The sequence below is a fragment of the Diadema antillarum genome, unplaced genomic scaffold (assembly GCF_040938485.1).
Source record: "Diadema antillarum isolate AM-2024a unplaced genomic scaffold, OU_Dant_1.0 seq00002153_RagTag, whole genome shotgun sequence".
Classification (NCBI taxonomy): Eukaryota; Metazoa; Echinodermata; class Echinoidea; order Diadematoida; family Diadematidae; genus Diadema; species Diadema antillarum.
This window is the reverse complement of record NW_027272792.1, coordinates 191,300-215,319: the sequence shown is the minus strand read 5'-3', so window position 1 is coordinate 215,319 and position 24,020 is coordinate 191,300. Positions and strand designations below refer to the sequence as shown.

The 24,020-nt window shown below is 38.5% G+C and overlaps 1 protein-coding gene across 1 annotated transcript; it reads left to right on the top strand.

The window, feature by feature from the left end:
- The first annotated feature begins 9,800 nt into the window (after nt 1-9,800).
- LOC139714067 (calcineurin B homologous protein 1-like) lies at nt 9,801-22,665 on the top strand. The gene is made up of 5 exons (XM_071625793.1): nt 9,801-9,953; nt 11,480-11,552; nt 15,874-16,070; nt 17,984-18,168; nt 20,265-22,665. The coding sequence occupies exons 1-5, from the start codon at nt 9,887-9,889 to the stop codon at nt 20,316-20,318; spliced, it is 576 nt and encodes a 191-aa protein (XP_071481894.1). The 5' UTR covers nt 9,801-9,886; the 3' UTR covers nt 20,319-22,665.
- Nucleotides 22,666-24,020: the final 1,355 nt, after the last annotated feature.

Genomic DNA, 24,020 nt, shown 5'->3' with positions numbered 1-24,020 from the left:
GAAGATTCCTATGTAGCAAATGGAGACAAATATTTGGCAGTACCCTTTCAGGTTGGGATTAAGATAAACCTTTCAGATTAGCCACAGTGTGCTTAGAGACTGCAAACAATCCCTGAAAATGCCTTTCAATATCTAACTTTTTACTCACAAAAACTTGTGATCGTTCTTCACAAAATGTCATTATTCTCAGTCTATAAATGCAATTGATATACAATTGTAATAAACTGCAGCTAGAATTTGGTTCATTTAGACGTAATGTCAACAATATTGTGACCACTAAGCTCAATCCCCCCCCCCCCCCCACGAAAAAAAATACGGATTAGGATTATCTGCAATGGAGCACAATACGCTATTTGGGCTGACTGAATCAAATTTCTAAAGTTTGTCTACCTGGGAGAGTAATCTTTGTTTTTTACCTCCTGTCAAAATCTGGCGGCTTAACCCATTGAAGACTACCTGTAGTTGTGAGTACTCATGGGCTGGGATGAATGGGAAATGCCTGTTAAAGGAAAATCAGTTCTTCATCAACAGGGTAAAACAAAACCAAAATTGAGATATCAGCAGTTTAACTGGACATATTTGTTTTGTTTTGTTTTTTTGTTTGTTTTTTTTTCAGAGAGGCACTGCTTTTGCTGGGAAATAAAAATCTTTCCATTTGATACAGCATGCCTGAGTAACCTTTCCACTAATCAAATCGACTTTTCTCCCTCATGACTCTCTTATTTCAACCACTTTTTGAATGGGTTAGGATGGTGGAGTTTTAACAAGTTATTTATGAATTTAGAGCTTGGAGCTTACTCTTTTATCTACTGGGCCAGTACAAGTAATGTATGCAGCAAAGTGGAATTCTAGATCATTTCAACCTACTTTTTTTTTGTGGGTTTGAGCTGGGCGGTCACAATTTTGCACTCAAGTCCATTCTCTATGATCACACATGTACCATAGTCCACATAAAATGTACAAACCGTAGTACCATCTGTACAATACATATTAAACTGGCATGCTGACAGCGTTTAATTCGTGAAACACAAAATAAGAATTCTAATGCCAGCCTTTAAAAAACTTTGAATGTCAAGTTCGGATTGGAAAATAAGTGGTGTTCAGATGGAAACATGCACATTGAAGTATTCACTGTGATCAGTCTAATACAAGTATTTTCCGTGAAAAGTTCATCCACCCTATGTACACAAAATGCACAACCAATGTCTAAAATATTTTGCATGACACATTCATCAAGCTTTGCAATATTCTTAATCTAATTATACAAAATCTGAAACTCATACAAACCACAAACTACAAAATTGAATATGAGTACCTGCTTATAGCGTTTAAGTAGCAGCCTGGGGTATGTTGTACGTGATGGAATACCCAGAGCTTCTGGAAACGCCCTAGTTGTCGGCCTCATTAAACCAGACTATACCTGTTCACTAAAACAAATTTGATATGATTCTTAACCCTTGTACCTGTATTTCTATACAATTGCTACCCTTTGTATTCCCATACAATAACTTGCTAACTGACTGAATACATTTGTAACTTAATCTAATTTTGCTTCCTGCAACAGAGCAGTGAGATATGACTTGCTGACTTTACAAGGAGGTTTGAGAGATGGAGTTCCAACTGACTGTAATTGTTCAATCAGCTGTCAGTTTTCTATGGATGGACAAAAGAATTCCACAGGTGCATCTGTGCCTTCGATGTTCGATGCTTGAAGCCGTCATCTTTCTGAGCAATCTGAAGATTAATTTCTAATCTTAACATAATATCGGACCATATATGCTGCTCGTTTATATATCAAATGCAATGAAATTTCACCTAATGATAAAGCATATAAAACACAAGTCTATTCCATTCGAAAATATTTGCAAGTGTAAATCTGAGCTGTATTTTGTGACAGTGTTTGAAATTTTACCCTCATGGAAAGCCGGTTTTATCACTTTTCTCCTTATTTCCTCAAAATGAAACTAATATGGTTTCATCTTCACGTATAGTTCTTTATAAATCAATATGTCAAATTAGCGTACAATCACGTACATTCGAGTAATTTTGATATCTATTTCAGCAATATTTGAGCAATTTCTATTCGCTCATCCCCGTGCCTTTACCATTGTCTACGGCCCATCGTCTGCACGTAGGGAAAGCGAAAAGTAATTACCATCACAAAGACATAATCTTCCTTGGAAAGTGGCTGGTGATTATGCAATGAGACACGAGTCAATTGTCTTCGCATCTGAGAGGAAGATCCACTTTGACACATACATCAAATATTTTTGAGTGGCGGCTTCGAGCATGGGATCAAAGCGAATAAGACTGTTGTGACTCCATTTCTCAAACCTCCTTGGTATTACTGTATACACGTCAGTGGCATGGTAAGCACAAGCTATGCTAAATATTTTGGCATTCAAGACACAGTCACTATGCTCATTGTCTGTACAGCGAACAAATGCAAATTTGAGGGAGAAAGGTTTGCGGTAACATTATGTGTATGTGGTCCTTATCCGGATCGTTGCTTGGCAGAAGAAGAGCCTAGAAAGAGGAGAATTGAGGAGGGAAGCGACATATGGGGGTTGTAAGGAGGGCAATAAGTGAAGAGTAGGGGGCAGTAAATGGGCTGGAAGTTGAAGTTGCACTAGTGGAGATGGTAGAAAAAGAACAGAGAGAGTGGTAAGGAAGAATAGAGTGAGAATCAAGTAAGATGTTTAGACATCATTGGGAGGAGAAAGATGAAATAGAAGTTAGGGGGAAAAGGGAGAAGTTGAAAGTTAGAAAATTATGGAGACAGGAGAGAGGAGTGAAGATTCATGAAACCGAAGAGAAGAACAAAGTGGGCAAACTATACATATACGCGGAATCAAACGGAGAATACAAATTTATCTGAAATGCCACACGCACACAGTGATGACCACACATACCCCGTACAATGTGAGAATACACGTTATCATGTTCACTTGAGTTTCCCTGCATCACACTTTGTGACCTGTCCTCAGCATTTTTCCACTTTGCAACACCCACTGTCTAGTAACATTCTGTTGGTTATTAAAAACCTTTGAAATCTGTGGGTGAAATAGTCATTTGGGTGCATACAAATTGTAGCTTGGGACTCAGATTTTGAGACATGAGTGGAATACAGTAAGCACAGAAATCTTCCTCAATCTCATCGCAAACTTTCCACCTATTAAGTACTTGGGTGTGCTGTAAATATGACTACCGGTACTCTTTTCCTTCAACTATACCAATGTCATCAACACATGAATTTGAGTATCTCAATAAGTTTCTATTTGGCATTGTGATGTACCGGTGGTAGTTGGTTGCATCAATAACCTATGTAGCATTTTGCAAAGGCAGCTCCCAATAATTTGGGGACGTGCACAGTCACAGCGAGTGTAGCGACATGCGAGCAGAGCTCCGATCCAGCTATGCGCGAGTCCACCGCTCGCTCAGCCTTTGGACAAGGCCTCCGCTGCCTTGAATGTAGACTAAGCGTGCCCACCTGATTGGTCGTAGATGGTGTTTGCAACAGTGATCTAAGGCGTGAGCTGCGTCTGGTGGTCTGGGCGATCCTGGATGTGATCGTTGTTGTATCACAATTAGTCTCAATTCAGACATAAAGGAGATATACGTCCAGACAGCATTGGCTAAAGGCTACCGTACCGCTTGCTGTGTGCAAATCCACCGCTCGCTGTGTGCAAGTTCATTGCACGCTGCCTTTGCAAAAGGCTATTAGAGGAAACCAAAACCCAAATATAAATGTGGATTGAGTGAAAGTAGCAATATCAGCTGAACTCATCAGTAAAAGTTTGGGGGAAATTGGACATTCCATTCGAAAGTTATGAATATTTAGAATTTCAGTGCCGTCATCGCTGGACAAGGAGACTACTACAGTTCATGTAGGTTGTAGTCAAATATGGACAACAATATATAGAAAACAAAGAAAAATCAATATTTTATTCTCACTTTTCTAGCATTATGAAAGAGCACTTTGCTTACCACTTTCAGAAAGCAGAGGGAATAATATTACCTTTCACTTTAACACTTTATTACTTCTCTCTGATCAGCACTACTTGGAATTGTTTTTGTCTATCCTATCCGCCTTATACCCCAGTTAGATCAAGAGTCCGGTCCCAAAACACAGCACAACCTCCGAGAGATTTTCTGTGTTGACCCCAGATGATGGGGACTCTAAACGGTCACGGCACAAGGCATCTGGCATGTCCTCTGGGTGTCCTCCAGAGGTCCTCCTAGACAGGGGAACTCTAAACAGCGTATTTGATTGCTCTTACCTATATCCTGTGGAATCTGGCGGTTTGACCCCAAAAGCCTGTCCTTTTAATGACCGCTCTTGTGCACTGTTTCACCACTCATTTATCATGAATTCCTTGTAAACAATGTAATTACCGGACATCACATGGTCACTATAGCTCCCGAGTCCTGGTGTTTCCATAGCAACGTAAAATGAACATAGCTTTCCACCAATCACTTTCTTTCTTTCGCTTCACCTCTCGAAGAAACTTCTCAAGCCTTTTACAACTTCTCTGAGAGCATTGTTAATTCAGCAATTCAATAATTCACTCTTGCAAATAGTGCAAAATAGGCCTACTATATACTAATGTTAGACTAGTACGCCCTGGCTATGTGTGTATGAAATTAACAAACATGCAAATTCAAATGGTGAAGAACAATTAAGTTTAATAACTGATCAGATTTAGACCTACTTATTTGCATCTCTTTGCATCAAATCCTATACGGATCTAGAACTCTAAATTCATCCCTATTCGAGAGAAGCAATCATGACCTTGTTCACAATTCACAGCTGCCGAGTATGGGATTGAGTACTACTACTAGTGACACCCAGTGTTGAGGTCGAGGTCTCTGGACCTGTCCAAGATATGCTAGAAACTGATGTCGTGATGATGCCTGATGTAATTCATGGGCCATGGGTTTAGAAGAGGCAGAGAAAATGTGGACTCTTTGCAGCAACAGGTTAACTTGATATAAAATTACTGATCCTCTTGCAGTGTAGGCCTTTGTGACATACCCTCTGCACTCACTCTGTCGACTTCTAGAAGTTCTAGAGACCACCTCGCTCGAATCGGCAAACGTTCTGCAGCTCGAACGGGGACGGACAGCTTTGTTGATGGCTCCAGCCTGCCGGTGCAGTGTATAGTGGCACTGCCGCGCATGCCGGTACTTCTCGGGTATCAGCGTCTTTCTGCTTTGCACGCACAGCTCAGCCACCTGATCGTATGCTACGGATATGTTTTGCTTGCAGGATTACGCAATTCCAAGAAGGGCTGAAGTTATCGCTAAATTTTGCTAGCTCTAAGCAACGATACTTGCGGTGTAAACATGCTCCTCTACGCTCTACGCACTACGCGTTGTGAGATTCAAATTATTTTTTGCAGATGGTCTCTTGAAACAAGATTACAATGACAATACTTAACAGTAATGACAATGATAACAATAATAATAATGAATAATACTAAAAATGATAAATGATACTGAAACAATGATTTACAGATGATGTCAGTGGAGGAATCTTGGTTTTGATTTTTTTTTTTTTTTTTTTTGGGGGGGGGGGGTATAAAAGTAATCTGAAGACAAATAGCAGAAAATATTTAAGATATAAGAATGCCACTGGCATTACTCTTTTTTCCCATAGGCCTAGATAGTCTTTTGGCCACTCAGCCCACATATGAGTGGTCATCACTCAGTGTATTATGAATCGATACAAGTCAACGTGCATTTGCACTACTAGCAGTCCCTAACTTACTAATCCTGGGAAATTTAGCAGAAAAAAAAATCTCATCGCCTTAGTTGTATGGCAATGTTGACTCTAATTGCATATCTTTTATTGGAGATGTAGAGATGGAATCACTTGAGCCTCTAGTATTTATAAGTTCCATGCACAATCCATTTAGTCCTTTAATCAATCCTTTAATCTGCTTATAAGTGCCCTGCTAATTTGAGTTTTAGCTGTAAAACCATGCATATCCTCAAATAAAAGTAGTTTTTATTTCATTCCCATTTAAAGTACTAATCATCAGTACAGTATGTCCAAAAAAGAAAAACAATCGGATTTTCGCATTGATAGCACCCAATATGATTGAACCATCTGAATGCTACTTTAGGGTCTTAAAATATAAAATCTTAGCTCTATTTTGCAGAAAACCCCATTCAATTTGGTTAAGCGGTCACAGAGAAATGTGGATTGTTGTAGGCCTAAAGCAGGTCATGAGTCTGATTCGTCCAAGTTTAGCACTTGGATGCTATTGGAACTGCATATTAATGTGTGAACACGATAGACAGAACTTGGAGGGAAGGGATTCCTGACATGCTCTACAAAATTCCTCATTTCTCTTTGACCACTGAAGCAAATCGAATGAGGTTTTCTGTAAGATGTGAGCAATGAGTTATAGTTTCACACCCTGAAATTGTGTTTGGATTGATTCACTATTTTTAAAGTTATCGTTGCGGAGGGTACTGCTGTATTTTTTTTTTTTTTTGGGGGGGGGGGACCTTCGGAATAGTGCCAAACAACAAATATATCATTCTTGGACTGGCTTAAAATTTATGATTCTCAAACTGTCTTTATATACTTTTTCTCTCTCAATTATTTATGCACACAGATACAATTCAAACCTCACCAGCAATCGCAATTTCCTGTTAATGTTTCATGTTGCTTATTTATATGTTTGTGTATGTGGAAACCGTGGACAAAATTCTAGTAGCCATTTGGGTGCATAGCTGGTGACCCCGACTTGAGGCTTGAGTGGAATGCATATATAAGCAAAGAAATCTTCGTCAGTATTATTGCAAACTTTCCACCGACCAGTACTTGAGTCAAAAAGTTGGATTTGATGCCAATATCAAATTTATGATTCTAAAACTTTCGTTACTCTTTCTCCCATGATGCACACATGAGCAGGGTACAAGTCAAACCTATTCTGGCACTTTCCTGTTAATTTTTATTCCTTTTGTGTTTTTGCTATCGCCTCATAATACATGAATATGATTAATATGAACCTTATAGGAGTCATGAAACTCGTATAACAATGATCATTGCCAACATCATCCATGTATTGTGTGTGTGTGTGTGTGTGTGTGTGTGTGTGTGTGTGTGTGTGTGTGTGGGGGGTGTGTTTGGCATGGAAGTCGGTTATGGCGTTTTGATAAAAAGAGAGTCACAGGAATGTTTACATAATTATGAAGACTATAATATTGCCAGAATAAGTTAACTTCATTCTTGTTAATATTTAGATACAATCACCGGCGTCAGGATTTTGATCTTGGGGGGGGGGGGGGGGGGAGGGGGTGGTACTTTTTGCATTTTGATGTTGTAAATGGTGCAATTTGATGGATGTTTCTGCGTGTTTATCGACTTGAAACAGCTCCATGAAAGAAGCAGAATTTTGATGTATATTGTCATTGAACAATATTTGCCCATAAAATGGTATCATTTAGATAAACATCTTGTAATATTTCTTACAATGAATATCATGAACGCTGTCTGTTAAGTAAACAGAAAAAACATGAACACGAGCGTGTATAGGAGAGGGGTTTTTTCTCCTCCCACACGAGGATGACTTTGCATTTTCAGACCTGAAATTCAGCGATCTGGTACAAACTTTTGGTGAAATACTTATGTTTTTTTTCAGCAAAATATGAAAAAAAGATGGAAATATAATATGTAAAGAGGGCTTTTCAGGGAAGTGTCAATAGCTAAATCACGGAATCAAACTCTTATTTCGCGTATTCAGTACAAGGTCTAATTAGGTAGTGGTGGAGTGTGTGGGAGGGGGATGCCCCCTCCCGCTTGACGGAGCTTTTGCGTTTTTAGAAATGAAATAAAGCGATCTGAAGTACACTTTTTGTAGAAAATTCGGAAATTGTCATTCCCTATAATAGGGAACCAAGCAATGAGAAGGTGGCAAGATACCTCTCCCATATTCGAGGGTTGGAATATGGTTGGAATATTTGGAAATTTGTCAATCCGAGAAGTGTATAGCAAGTCTGTGGAGATGACAAAGCACGAGGATGTGGGAGGTGATGAGCCCTATCAATATTCTCCCTCCCTCACGAGGGAGATTCTGCATTCTATGATTGCAGTTAAACATTCTGGTGCGCTGCACATTTTGTGGCAATTTGGAAAATTGTCTGTAATCTTCAAAGTGCAGCCATAGTCTATACAGGTATGCATGGGGGGGGGGGGGATCAGGGAGAAGGCGTGGGAAAGTGCTATACGAAAGTACTCTATGCGCTGTTATTTTCGCGTATAGATATTTTCGCGAATGACGAGATCATAGACATTATCGCGAGATGCTGTTTTCGCGTATCGACGCCGACGCTTACGTTATAGCGCATGGAGACATTTTCGCGTGTTGTTAAATTCGCGATATAACTGTGATTCGCGAAATTCGCGAAAATAGACCCTCACGAAAATAACAGCTTATATATACAGAAGTATCCCCATCCTTCCCGTACGAGGGAGTCTTTGAGATATCTTGTATACGCATATCAAATGGTGGAATATTTGGGAAATTGTCCAAAAAAAAAAAGTTTTTCTGTTTCTATGGGGAACTGAGCGAGGAAAGGGTTGATATATGGGATATTCCCTTGTAAATGAGGTGGGGAACTTTTGAGTTTTCGGAATTTCAGTGATAGGTCTTGTGCACTCAGATTTTGACAATCTGAAAAGTGTATAACTAAGGCTAGGGGAATTACCTAGGACACAGAGGGCGGGAGGGGGGGGGGTTGGAGGGGGTCTGCAAGTATATTTTATACCCCTCCAAGCAAGAGAGATTTTGCATTTTTTTTTTAATTGAAATTCAACAATCTGGTGCACACGTTGACAGAAATATCGAAAAACAAATGATAAGATCTCACACGTACTTGATAAAAGGTTGAAAGGGGGACCCGTGTCATGGGGATACAGTATAATGCCTATAAAAACACGCAATTTTTCATTTTTCCGCCTTCCAAATCCCCGATCCAAATCTCAGGGGCCCCGGAGGCGACCGCCCCCATCGCCCCCTCCCCCTTTTTGGCTACGCCGGTGTTTGCAATTAAAACTGCTAAAATCAACGAAAATAATTATAAAATATGAGATATTATTGATTGGAACATCAGGAATATTCTTTCTTATGTTTTAAGTGAGTATCACTGGGAAGCCATTATACCCCACATTATTTACTCTTTATGATGATAAACTTAATTCAATTCAATTTCAATTCAATCAAAAAAAAACACCCAATTTTTTAAAGTTTATACCCCACTTTGAAATCAAACTCTATAAATATCAAATGATATGTTTTACATTAAATAGGCCTATCATATTCTGTAAGTAAAATACTTTTTTGCGTAATCTGTTTGTTCGGTCTGACACTTTTCTGGAAAAGACAATTGTTTAAGAGTAGGCCTATGAACACTATAAAGAGTAGTCGTCGGTTCAATAATACGTTTGAGTTCTGAGAGTGGAGGTATAAGCTGTTCTTTTCGCGTACAGATTATTATTTTCGGGAATGAGGAGGTCTCGGACATTTTTGCGAGATGTTGTTCAAGTGCGAATTGAAACCGAGGCTATCGTAAGTGTACTAGTACAGTATTAGCGCATGCATTTGGCGACATTTTTCGCGGTCCAACAGTGATTTACACGCAAATGAACGCAAGAGTGAAAAACGGGTTCACACCGAATGCACACGAAGAATCGATAGCGCGGATCGTTCTGTGCAACATCAAAATATTGCCCGCAACTTCAACTCGATGTACCGTAGTGGTAAACTAAAGGCAATTGTACTCTTGAGACGACCGGGCAGGGGACATTTTCGTCACGGATTAAAAGTTGACTGTAACATTGTATAATTGAATAGTTAATTCCACGATTTTCATCATGGGTTCTAGAACGTCTTCCCTTCTACAACAAGAAGAAATCGACCAAATTCAACAAGAAACTGGATGTATGTATAACACGAATTCTCAGATATGAATTATCACCACTGTCCTGATCACTTGCATGTTTTATTGCAGCTGCCAGCCGCTCGGCGCACGGCTCCCGTAGGCATCGTACGGGGTACATGTACATGTACGTTGTTTGTTGGTTCGTTCGATCGTCGATTCGGTTTCTGTGACTGACTTGTCAATGGAGCTGGAGGGTGATATCCGTGTTCGCTTTACGGAAGTTCCGGGGTCGTTGCGATTGTACAGTATGATAGGCCTAAAACAGCACATGTACATGTTGTATGTTCGGTGGCAGTACTTGACTTCCAAGGCAACGCCAATGTAGACGTCTATTCTTATCAAAAATAATGTGCAGTTATTTGATCTCGAAGGCTAGATGTTCTAGCTAGAGTCGAGAGAGGGATCTACAATGTAACAAGTAACGTTAAAAACTAAACAGTTAGAAATCTAGATCTAACTTTTCACCACAGGACATAGGGTTGTGTAACGTTAGACTGTATCGAGTAGACATCATTTATTAAATAATGTGTAAATTTACTGTAGACATCTAACATCTATTTACATGTTGCAGATTTTACACACTGACTTATTACACTTTGTGACAGGTAGGCCCCCCTATTTAAATTTATGTCGTTACACTGTCAGGACTAGACAGAAAAATCCATCTGTCTGGAGATTTTTACTTGTATAAAAACATTTTTTACCCCCGCCAAGGCACGAGGTTATGTTTTCCGAAATGCTCAGCGTTGGTTTGTTTGTTTGTTTGTTTGTCCGTGTGCAAAATAAATCAAAAAATTCTAAACGGATATATTGGATCAAACTTGCACAAACGGGAAAGGTTTAGAATGACACAAGTAACAGATGATTCAATTTTGGTCGTAATTCGGGAATTGACATTGCATCCACAAACACATCCATTCCAAGATAATTCTCTCTGAGATGACATGCACAGAAATTACTTAATAATACTGGGACAGACAAGTACATATAAATGCAAAGCACGAATTGGAGCCAGTCGGAAAACAATCCATGACTGCGTCTATGCAGGAACACATTCAGACTAGAACGTGTGTGATATGTTGAGAATTTACATGAAAACATTGAATTAAGCAAATTGATTGATGTTTTATCACAAATTAGAACAAATTATCTCCTATCTTGATTTCTTGCTGACTGATGTTGAGATTGTTAAGTCATTTTAGAGATCCTATGTTATAAATACATTCACTTGACTACAAAGTATCTCATGTGGCATTAATTCAGATCCTACAGTACGGTATGGTGGCAAGTTTTGATACCAAATGTATATTTGTAAGTTTCATGATCTCTGTATTAAATACTTCTGGCAGTGAATTTCTCCACACATTTGTTGGATGTTCCAAGTAGCATTCATTTGCTTTCAGTCATTTGCGCTATACTGAGTACAGGTAAGTTAAGATTTCCTTCAAATGACTGTCATTCATTGCCACACAACAGTAACTAATCATCATCAGCCAACTTTGCTTCATGCGTTTGTCCCTTACAGTTTCACCGAAGCAGATTGTTCGGTTGTACAGCCGCTTCACCAATCTAGACAAGAGTGACAGTGGTTTTTTGAGGTGAGTGATATCCCTCTGGCTTTGATATGTGGCACACTTGTAATCCATAGTGGAGATTTGATATCGTTAGTGGAGCCAAAAGAAATAACTAGTACTCTTTGTAATGGTTTCTTTTACAGTAGCCTATTGGGTACAGATAATTATGTAATACGTGTTTTATCTTAAGGATTTATGCTGATCATATAACAAGCAAAGTCCAAGAGGTTGAGACTTGTGTGGTTTGATTTGGGTAAGCTCTGGTGAAGGTCAAAGGTCCATGTGAAAGTTTGAAATCTTGACATTTGGCAGAACTATATGTAATAAAATGTCACAATTAATGCAAATTCTGACAGAGTATTGTATGAAAGGTGATTTTTAGTTTGAGTACTTGTAACTAAAGCTCAAAGATCAAGACTTGCTGTATTCCTTCACTGTTTAAAACATAAACCATGGAGCTTCTAATCAGACTCCATTCCAGTCCAGTTTTCAATCCTGTGACAGGAAAATGACAAGAAACTGTTTGCACTGTGAAGACTCATTGAATGTTGTGACATACCGTACACTTTGTAGGACAGGTGGCATTATTCAAAGAGAAACAAAGACAAAAGTCATAAGTTTACATAAAATGTTGATCTGATTCAATATAAACTCAAATTCTTTTGTACTTCTGACAAGGTGAAAGTTTGCATTCATATGTAACGATATGAACTATACAATATTGCATCTTCCTGTCAAATATTGTTTTTTCTTTTCTGTAGCTGAGAGTTACACTTTAGTTGCACCAACTACTGTACATGCCATACTCCTTCTTTTCAATGCAGACTCTATGGTAATGATGATATACAAAGCATAGACAGCTTGCATCAGTTTGTTTGGTAGAGCTGTACTACTAAATACACAAACCTGTGATCTGATGTGTGATAGCCTATCACTTTGTACATCCTGGAAGAGTGGGAATACGGAATATAAAAAGCAAACATATTATCCAGGAAATAAGGTGAAATACAGTGCAGGTGTTGGTGACTTATCATATTATACCACAAGTGTGCAGTGTCACTCTGTCAAAATACAACATGTAAAGCCTTCATCATGCTATTTCTTGCAACTCTTCATTATGCACATCAAACTAGCGAAAGTAGACTCTGATGTAGCTAGCATGCCTGTGATTATGATTGTATTGGGCAGTGTAATGCAGCCTCTTATCTTTGGAGATTGCAAAGGAACAACATTGTAGTAGATTATATTCCCATTTCAGCTTGCAGACAAATCATCTAAATGCAGTATCTTATGAAACTACTAACAGTTTTAAGGTCAGAAATTGTTTGTGAAAAACTAAAACTTCAGTACACTTTCCATCTGGAGCAATTCTATTTTTTAGTGTCAGTAAAAAAAAAAAACACCTCCTCTCTTCCGATTTCCCCCTCGCACCAAAAAGAATTACCTCTTTGCTTTTTGTACATGAGGAGAATCAATGTTGTACCCATGTGGACAGATATATATAGTTGAATGAATGAAGTAAATAATTAAAAATTTTAAAAAAAAGAGATAGTAGGCTGATCTAGATATTAATGCCTACCAAGAGTCTGCAGGCAAAAGTGGAGTGCACAACCACACATTGCCATATTAATATCTTTCTTTTTGCATCAAAAAGTCCATCTTCCAGAGGCATATTATTTTTTTTTTTTGAAGCCCAAAGTAGGAAAAAAAACCCAAAACACTGCCCATTCGTTTGAATCACTGCAATTTTACTTGTACCTATATTGGAAGGAAGATCCTCTGTAACTCCCTGTGTACATCATAGCCTCAAACCATTCTGTCTACTCGGGAAAGCTACTTCCAGAGTTTCAGATGTTTCTGACAGAAAGACAACATACTTCAACATGCACAATGCTTTGTAGTGATGTCAGCAAAAAGCAGATGGAACAGCCACTGAAAATATGTCGTTAAACTTTCTCAGGTTCTCCTTGATTCTGTAGCAAGTGAAGTTAAAAAAAAACCAAAAACAGTGATTTTACATGCCTGGTAGTACCATGCCAACAGATGAAAAAAAAAAGAAAAAAAAAACAAAACAGAGAGACTATTTCAGGATCAAGTAATAGAAATAGTGTGTGTGTGTGTGTTGGGGGGGGGGGGGGGGGGAGGTGGATGAATATGTTTGTGTGAGATCACAGAACAAAGAGTGCCTTCCAGAGCAGAGTGACCTGTAGACAATACATATTGTATGTACTATAATTTCCTGCTTCAGCCATGCAAGAAATATATTTTTCTGCAAAAAGAGTGCCACTGTTTGTGGTCAAAACAGGAACTTCACGTACACTCAACCATAGACAGCAAGTGCTTTGTCATTCTACATGTATCAGGGGAGTCAATGAAGCCACAGAATGAGGAAGTAACTGTGAGAAGAAAATCATGTATGTCCTCTGTCAATTAGATTAGTAGACATGTTTGACATTCTATTTACAATGTCAGCACAATTGAGGAACTCAATTTCTGTTTTCAAAGAAGGTACAAATACATACTTTGTATAAGTTTTACTTTTTGTCAGTATGTTTTCTCTGAAGTTCTTTCTTCTGTTTGTGTTTCATTCAGGCTGACCATTCACTGTAAACAAAGAAAAAAAAATGATGATGTGTGAGCACATCAGGAATGTAAGCAATATTATATGTAACGTACTGTATTAGCTTCTTTTTTTTGTACCTTGCTATGCTATAACACAATGACAGACTAATTTGGTACCTTTTTCCTTATTTAACATACAAAAGGATGGAGTCTTTCGGAGGGGGGGGGGGGGGGGGAGTGAATATTAGGCAGAAACATGGAAAAGCCGAACAAACTAAATAAAGATCCACATCTCAGAAAGTCACATTTAACTTTCATTTCAGCGCATTGTTTGATTCAAAGACCAGACAAAGTTCATGTGCTATGATACATCCTGTCTATACACCTACACTAGCATTCATAGAAAACCCACCAGTTTATTGAGGTCCAACCGTTCTGGATTGTATAGATTGTCTTTTCTCTTTCCTTTCATGCAGTATTGCAATGTACTAGATTACTGTAAAGATGGAGTGTTAAGAGAGTTTCCTCACAGTCCAACAATATTTTGGCAAAGCTGGAAAACAAACTCAGAATGTGTTGTATTCGTGGTAAATTGACATTTCAGTTCAGTAGTTTTTGCAGGTATTTCGTTGTTGTCCCACCCATTGAAATCTAGGGTCAAGATTTCCAGCAGTGTGCTAGTGGGTCTGTTTTGTTTCTGTGATTGTGGTCATGGAAGCCATTGGAAGGGTAGGCCTATTCATACCATACCCACCGTGATTATTGAACTGGTCACATAGATTGGTGGTCACTGATTATATATGATAATTGCCACGTATGATACTGCTATGCAGTGCTCAACCTCCACCCGAAAAAAGCAAAAGCAAAAACAAAACAAAAACAAATGAAACAAAACTTAAGTCTGTACAGCTGCATGTTGCATTGTTACTTCCATTTTAAAGCACATTTATGAGCTTCTTTGTTGATCCTGTGAAAAGACGCTAAACAAATGAGGGAAGATGATGGAGATAATGTGTACTGACCAGATCTGGACTGATCATGACTAAACTCTCAAGTGGAGATGAGGTCATAGAAATGGAGGTTTAGTACAAATGCATCATACTTTTGTTTTTGTTGTTGATGTAACGCATGTTGAGCAATAACAACCATGGTAAAATGCAACTTTAGATATGAGTGCCTTTAAATCAATGCTATATCTAATTACCAGATACCAGAGCAGATTGTCCTAAAATTTGATTTAAAACACAATCTATTCTGGTGTCACTGGCCATGTATACAATGTAGATTAATTGTGTGATAATGTTGGTGGGCAACAGAGATTGGGATGACATTATACAGAGCTAGACACTGACTCTTTTTTCTCAGGTGGCCCATATAGGCTACTATAATCTTTAAGTATAAAATTTTGATTGAGATGTGGTTTCAGGTTTCTAACCTTTTTGTGATATAATGAGAAACATCTTACAAAATATTAAAGAGCATGAAACTATAAAGATGAATTCAAAGTTTATTTGATGAAAATTGTTTTTAAAGTGTCTGAGATATCCACAAACAGAGGTCCTAGTAAAAGGTGAGACCTACCTTTAATAAGGACCAATTTGTTTGACTTTTATTTTATATCTCAGCCAGTTAAAAAAAAAACAATTTTCATTAAATAAACAATTCCTCTAGAATTGTATGCTCTTTCAATGGTTCCTCATTATCTTGCAAATAGATACAATCTGAATCCCCATTGCAACCAAAACTGTGGCATCCCTTTAATTCCACTCTCCTGTCTCTTCAGAGTGGAGGACTTGTACCGCATCCCGGAGCTGGTCATCAATCCCCTGGGGGAGCGCATCATCCAGACGTTCTTCGCCGGCAGCGAGTCGGACCAGATCAACTTTCGGCAGTTCATGCGCACCCTGGCCCTCTTCAGGCCATACAAGAAGAAGAGGGATGGCGAGGAGGCCCTCAATACCCGCCACAACAAGCTGAACTGTGAGTCAGTGAATTCTTCCATGACATATCCCTGGGTCTGATATAGGCAAATTTTCCTTTTATCAACCCATCAAGTAATGCCAGAAGAGAAGAAGAACAACAAAACAAGAACAAAAAAATTTGAGAGTGAATCAGTATTTCTGAATTTTACAACTTGTGAGATTATGGCTTCTCATATAAAAATTTGCAATGTTTATCATTACGCAAGCAGGAAATTACCTATCTTTTTTCCTGAAAAACGATTTCCACTTTCTCATTTCATTAATGTTCTTGATTTTGAATGGAAACACTTTCGACATTGCCTTACAAGTCCCAGTTCACAAAATATAAAAAACCTGCAGCAGGGTTCGTCCTCCCATGTCGAAATTCAACCACGTGCAAAACCATAGGTTTTACATGTAGCAGGCAGTCAAATTTTGGGTGGCGTTATGGTCAAATTATGGATGGCTTGCTTTTTGGCATATCAGGTATGCAGTAGATGTGCCTACAGAGGATTGTGTGAGAAATTTGTAATTGATGTTATGTGAAGAAAGGGGGGCAATTTAGATTGTGATGGATACAACAAGTATGATATGTAGTATGAGGACTTCAGCTCACAAGGGGTCTCTACTTGAATCGTTATCAAGATGCAGAAAAGAAGGCAAGGGTATTTTTTTTTCTGCTCAAGTCTCTTTGAAAAATCACCTTTATTCTCATCAAGCATAACATGGTTGATTTGTCAGGACAAAAGCGACTCGAGTGAAAATTGTCCAAGAGGCCTGGGAGCTAGGAGATGTGGAGAATAGGAAAGAATAAGGGTTGGGCCTAGCAGAGAGGAACAGCAAGAATGGGAGATCATAAGAAATGGGATCGGGTTACTCATAATGGAAGTGATTTGCAGTAATGTGAGGAGTAACAAAAGTTTTGTTTGTCACAGAGAGAGAAAGGGGGGGGGGGGGCTGGAGCAAAGGAGTTGATTCACACAAAGCTGAACAAAGCAAGAAGATCTTTCTTACTTTTTACCTTTCTCTCTACTTTGTCATTTTTGTTGTTCTGTTCTCCCCTTCCTTTCTCTGATGAAATCAAGCAGAAAGAAAAAAAAAATATGTGTACAGTATGTCCCCCAAAAATATTTTTGCATTGATAACTTCCAAATGATTAAACAGTCTGAATGCTATTTCAGGGTTTAAAAATATAACATCTTACCTATATTTTGCAGAAACTCCGTTCAATTTGGTTAAGTGGTCACAGAGAAATGTGAATCGCTGTGAAGCATGTCATGGATGCGATTCTTCTAAGTTTAGCACTTGGGTGGTCTTGGAACTGCATATCAATGTGTGAACACAATAGACAGAACTTGGAGGAAAGGGATTCCGGACATGCTCTACAAAAATCCTCATTTCTCTTTGACCACTGAAGCAAATTGGATGGGGTTTTTTGCAAGACGTGGGTAATAAGTTATAGTTTCATACGCTGAAATTGTATTTGGATTGATACACTATTTTTAAAGTTATCATTGTGGAGGGTCCCGTTGTAATTTTTTGGGGGACATACGGTATACTGGTATATATCTTTCTTCTGATGCCCCTGGCTTCATATTACTCGACAGGCAAATGATTACCTTGACTGCTCCTTATAAAGAGATGAGAATCAGTGACCACATACACAAAATGGACCATTAAAGCTCTTTTGAAAGAGAAAAAACAGCAATGACAAAAAAAGCCTGAATGAATGTTTTATTTTTGCACACTGCATCGATAAATGGTAGGGATGTAATCCATCACTATCAGTGAAACTACTGAATCACATGCACAAATTTACACCAGCCGTTTTGATTTTTCGCTGAATTTTCCATCCAAAATTGGTGTAATTAATGTCTTGCTGAACAGGAATCTTTATTCTCATTTTCACTCATGAATGATCGTCTGCTACAGTTGCCTTCAAGATGTATGATGTCGACAGCGACGGCAAGATTGCTCGTGACGAGCTGCTCGTGCTGCTTCACATGATGGTGGGCTCGAATATCACAGAGGAGCAGCTGAGCGCCATCGCAGACAGGACCATCACAGAGGCAGACCTGGATAACGACGGCCAGATTTCATTCGAAGAGTTTGAGAGCGTAAGTGCCGTCCTTCCTGAGAGGGGGTATCTCACTAAACAGTGAGCAAACAAAGCGAATTTTAGGTTTCATCATGGTTTGTAAACAGTTGCAATCAAATTCGAAAAGTTTTTACTGTTGCAAACATTTTTTTTTTCATGTTCTAAATTTCTTTGCGGCAACAAAAACTGTTTGCGACATTGAAAGTATTTGCGAATTTGTTCATGTTTACGAACTTCATTGCTGAGTTTACAAACCCTGACGAAACCTAAAATTTGCCACATTCACAGACATTGCCGCTCAGTTTGATACCCCCTGTGGTACCTCCTAAAATGCCCCGTACTCTGATCTCCTGGATCCACAACTCTGTGTGGCATTGGCTCCAAGCCCCATGACTTTGTATGGGGGTGTGAAAGGAAGGCCATGCTCAATTTGTGAGACCCAATCAGAGGATGTATTATTATCCTCATGTTTTCATGCTTTTGGTCTGATTATGGAGCAGTCATTTTGATGTCTTCTAACTTCACACCTTTGCCCGAAGCTAAAACATAAATCACCTGTATCGTGTTTCCCGTCCTCTGCCTTAACTAGTTCCCATTGTGGTGATTGTAGTGTAAGCATGGTACAGTCATCGCATAATCGGGACAGGTTGGGAGTAGCAAACACGGCCCCTTTAAGCGGGGTGCCCGATTTCGCGATGAGCACTCACCATACACTAACGGCATACGACATGGAGTGCACACACACACACACACATGCATACTGACGTACTGTACATGTACATGAATACACAACCGCGCTACCCCTCGGCGCGACCTTCTAGCTCATTCACAACTGAGGAAGATTGTGACGTACCCACAGATCACAGTGTATTGAAAGTTGAAACACTCAGAGACGCGACGAGGAATCTGGACTTTGCCCTCAAAGTGTATGACTGAGATTAAACAGCGTACACAGCCTGAGCTGTGTGAGCGAGGCATGTGTTTTATTGGATGTGAGTAGGAATTGCAAGCGAGCACATGGCTTTGCTTATGTAGGGGAGAAGAATGTTCGCGAAAGCATGTGTTTCGCAATGGCATGGATACTTATACAAGGCGCTTTCGTGGCTATGCATGTACGTGTACTTGATGGACGGAGGTCAAAACACACCAGTCCGAAGCTTGCTTTGTAAGTTTGATGTAAACGACAACTGATAGGGAATCTTTGAAATATTGTTGTGATACTTTGGTAGATTTTTTTGGGTAAAATATCAACAAAATCAAAGATCGCTTGAAGAAAAATTGTCCCGTTTATCAGAGGTCCCCGCCTGATTATCCAGTGAAAATAACATGCATTGGAAATGTTTCTGGGAAGCGTATGTCATTTAAGCGAGGTTCCCGATTATCAGATGCCCGATTATGCGATGAATACTGTATTGCCAAAAGCTCAGACCTGTGCTACAGGAAACGTAAATCCCATGGTGTCTGTTACTTTGGAAACAAAAGAAAAAAAAAAGGACTAAGAATTGAGCAGGACAGATGAAAGAATTTTCCAACCTCCACTAATGAAGAATCTTTTATTGTCTATTGTTGATTATGATTATATCTGGCATTTCACCAGACTTCAGGATCCTTCCTTTGTACTGTAACAGATATATTTGTGTCAATCAAACACCTGCAATAGCTTGGGCTTAACGTTGGTTGACATGCATGACTTCGATGTTTCTCATTTGTCCGTGCTGTCGCGTCACTGATGTGTAACATTTCAAATTTGAGCCTTCCTCCCTGTATGATCTCCCTAATCACTGAGAGTTTAAGCTGCCATTGCACTCCCGTAATAACGAACATGGTTGTTACGAAATTCAGGTTACAACAAAATAAAAATTCAGGCTGCAACATTATCTGCTCTATGTATTTTTCTTGTTCAATTGTTCAGTTATAACGAAATTTCGATATAACGAATGAAAACTGCCGGTCCCGGGAACTTTATTATAACAGGAGTCCACCGTATGTCTATATTAAACAAATTTCCTCAAAAGTTAGTATTGTGATAAATATTGATGCCAGTGATGTTTTTGTGTTATTCTGTAATGATATGGATTTTTTTTCTTCTTTTGTTTTCCTTGCTCTGTTCATCAGGCACTAGAAAAGGCAGAGGTTGAACACATGATGAGCATTCGCTTCCTGAACTAGTCTGTCTACGGGGAATCCCTGTGGGAATGGCGGTGCACCACACCTGACTTTTAATTTTTTTGATGATATTTTTTTTTTTATGTCATCAAGCCGCCGGACAAAGTCATTGCCAGCATTTGCTGGAAGATTGCTAATTTTTGCATTGCCCTCTTGCCCACTGAACTTTGCGCAGAATAAACAGGAGATCAGAAGTGATGGTCAGTGGTTATTTTCCAGGGTCATGCTCCAAGGTGCGGTCACCGTGTTTCTAAACTTCCTAAGTTTACAATGAGGACAAAGGGACTGCAGTGTGCAGTCATGCACTTCTCCATTTTGGAACGTTCTACAACTACGGGGTCCTCCAATACTGTTACACGCACAGAGCTGTAAAGCTGCTTTTTATGGTTGTATGATGATTTGTGTAATGTTGTTTGCAATTGATGGCATGTTGAGAAACTTCAATTAAACAAATTGTTTTTTCAATATTAATGTCAATTACGCATGTAGTGCAACTCATTGTCAGTATTGTTAATGGTTTGTGAAGGATTGTGATGAAGAGTGACATACAGTACAAAAACCTGCATGAAATATTTCTACAGTGTAATGCAGAATTTATTACTTTACATCATATAAATCATATGTCAAGATTTTTGTCTTTTACTGTATTATTTCAATGAAGATGGAAAGTGTGGTAATCCTGTGTATATATACATATTTATATGGCAACAAAGAAGAAGAAAGAAATTCTGTAACATATATGAAAACATTATGTGGATTATAGTGCTTTATAGCAAATTTATTGCTCTGGACATCATTGCAATGCAGTTTTGTTTTTGTTTTTATTTAGCTCTGTTTGGCTAAAGAACAACCTATCATAGAGCTGCACTTTGGATGATTATCACGACTGTAATCCTGAGCATAGATTTGTCACTTGCATATCAGAATATATGATGAGTATTTTTATGATTACCTATATTTTAAACTCTTATGTCTTCAAATGCTTATATATTACATACATCTTCTAATAAGTAATTACTAATAAAGATCTAGTCATATGGAAGCAACAGGGTGCTAAATGTGTTAGAAATATCACAGGAATCATTTGAGAAAAAAATAAGGCTAAGTTAAGCCATCATGTAATGTAGTGACAGGAATGCTCACATTTTTCAGAGTACTTCGCAATTTTGGTCTTATTTGTAAGCATGCTTTCTAAAATTGTGTAGTGACAAGATACGAATGTTGGCACAGACAGGATTATATTTCAGTGAGAAAGAGAAAACTACACATGCACAGCCAATATAAAGGTGTGATTTATGTACATGTGGGAATACTGTTGACCAAAATTTATACAGTTGTGCTGAAAAAAAGCATGTAGACATAGAAGGGGGAGGATGGCACATTAGTGGCGATGTGATGTACTGTCAACCATGCATAGGCAGAACTGTCTGGTTTCCCTGATTCTGCTCCTGTAAAATGTAATATCTCTCCACCTCCTGATGCAGGTGGTTCAGCCGGTAGGGTATCTGCCCTGCAATCATATGTTTCGGGTTCAAAGCCCAGTGAATCTTGCCAAGCAATGCTGTGCGTTATCATGCTTTCCCCGCTTGTGATAAGAGGCAAAACACTCTGTCCCTCGAATAGGACATGCAATGGAGGTCCTTTATGTGAGAGAGTCACAACTCATGCACATAACAGATCCTGCTTCATTCATTCATTGCAAAGAACAGGGTGCAAAACCTGGAGAACTGATGTGCATAAATACACACAGCCCAGTCAATCAGTACGAGTATGATAATACACCAGATGGTGGACTGCACCCCAATTCGAAGAAAAAGCCCACCTGATTTAAGAATCCATTTTGCTCATTGAGATGCCCAGTAATCTTTATGACATCTCCCGAATTTTTATATGGGAATGTTGTCAGCCCTGCATTAAAGGTGCAAGATCATTTCATGTTACAGTTCATGCTCCAGGTGTTAACAGTGCAAATGTCATTTAATTCAAAAGAAGAAAAAAATTGTAAGTTTTAGGAACTGCTCTTTGGTTCTGCCATATATGGAGTACCTTTTGGTTTTTGCTTAGTTTCAATTCAACAAAGATGAGTTGCTCACTCGTAGCATGGCTAGTGTCAAAATTCACCTTCTGCACAAACTCCTTTTCTTGTTCATTTGGACTGAATTGATAAAATCTATTTCATGTACAACTTTTACCCAAGATTTTGATAAGAAAGTTGAATAATCAAAGAAGATGATGAAAGTACACAAAACATTCCATTTGAGTTTGACTCATAGAGGTGTAAGTCAGTCCATTTCATACAACTCTGGCCACTAAAACCTTACAGGCCAACAGATTTTTCGATTTATGCTTACCCTGGTTATGTGTTGATATGAACATATGTTGTATTTTTCTTAGATAAAGATTTTACATCGACCATCATTCCTTGGGTAGAGAAATCAATGCTTAAAAGTAGGGTAGTTAAAACTTTATTTAAATTTGATAACTTTTTATTCTGCTCCAGTTATGAGCCATGCATATACCGGGTACCAAGTCAATTTAACAGTTTACCTCTCTGTTACATGAGATGTTTCGAAAATGCTTTGAGTATCAGCAAGCCATAGTGTGATACTTCCTAGCCAGGTAACAAGGATATTTTGGAGATCTATATCACTTTTTGTTTTAGAATTAGTATGTCTCAGAATTATGCTGCACATCGGTTTAGCATGTTACACTCAAAGTCAACTGAGAAATCAGTAATTTTGATCAATATAGGGTATCTGAAATATGTTATATCATTTTTTTTTTTTGTTTCTTCTGTCAAGCTTTATGATCTCTTCATGTGCCATTAGTGACTTTTTGGGAAAGTCTCAGTAAAACTTGTCTGAAACTTTAATGTGATACATCTGATTTGTATTTATTTTCCGAATGAATGATTATGCAATAGGTGCAAATAATTATATACCTTGGTGTAAAGGATTGATGAATAAATCATGAGTAAGTAAATCTAATCGACTTGGCAGGAAACTGTGCATGTCAAAAGTTGATCAGAATGAACCACACGGAATGATATAACATGAGCTGGTGTTACATCTATTGAGGACACTGCAATGAACCATTTATTTCATTGCACATCTCTGCAAAATGTGAACAGAAAAGATGTCAAGTTCTGTCATGAAATGATGTATTGCTTTCGCACAAAACCTGTAATTGATACTCAAGAAAAATGTAACATTCTCCATTCACAGCTGAAGACACATCACTCTGTGTCAAAGTCAGTGTAACTGCTAGGTACATTTTCTACTTCTAACCAGATTATTTGAATATTGTGATCAATTCAAATTCTAACATTGTAATAAAAGCATATAAAAATGTTATATGTTGTGTTTTGTGATTTGTTATACAAATGTGTACTTTCAAACATAAATTAATATGTGCTGCATGCAGTACAGTATGCATATTGGAAAGAGTTCCTTATGTCCCCCCCCCCCCCCCCCCCACCAACTTGCACAAAATAAACAAACCACCATTCCCCCTTACTAATAATAAACTAAATAAAGGTTATGGGAACTCTTCCCATAAATGACATAACCTTTATTTAGTCCATTTGATATTAGTAAAAAAAAAAATAGCAATCTATCCATTTTGCGCAAACTAGTGGGGGGGGGGGGGACATATGGAACTCTTTCCTGCTTATTTTTTTTTTTTATGGTGATGACCGAAAATAGA

What these genes read in the sequence shown, in the direction of transcription:
- LOC139714067 (XM_071625793.1), top strand. Translation starts at nt 9,887, where the DNA reads ATGGGTTCTAGAACGTCTTCCCTTCTACAACAAGAAGAAATCGACCAA. An exon ending in AGTGACAGTGGTTTTTTGAG is followed by an intron (nt 11,553 to 15,873) that starts GTGAGTGATATC and finishes CTGTCTCTTCAG; the next exon opens with AGTGGAGGACTTGTACCGCA. An exon ending in CATTCGAAGAGTTTGAGAGC is followed by an intron (nt 18,169 to 20,264) that starts GTAAGTGCCGTC and finishes TCTGTTCATCAG; the next exon opens with GCACTAGAAAAGGCAGAGGT.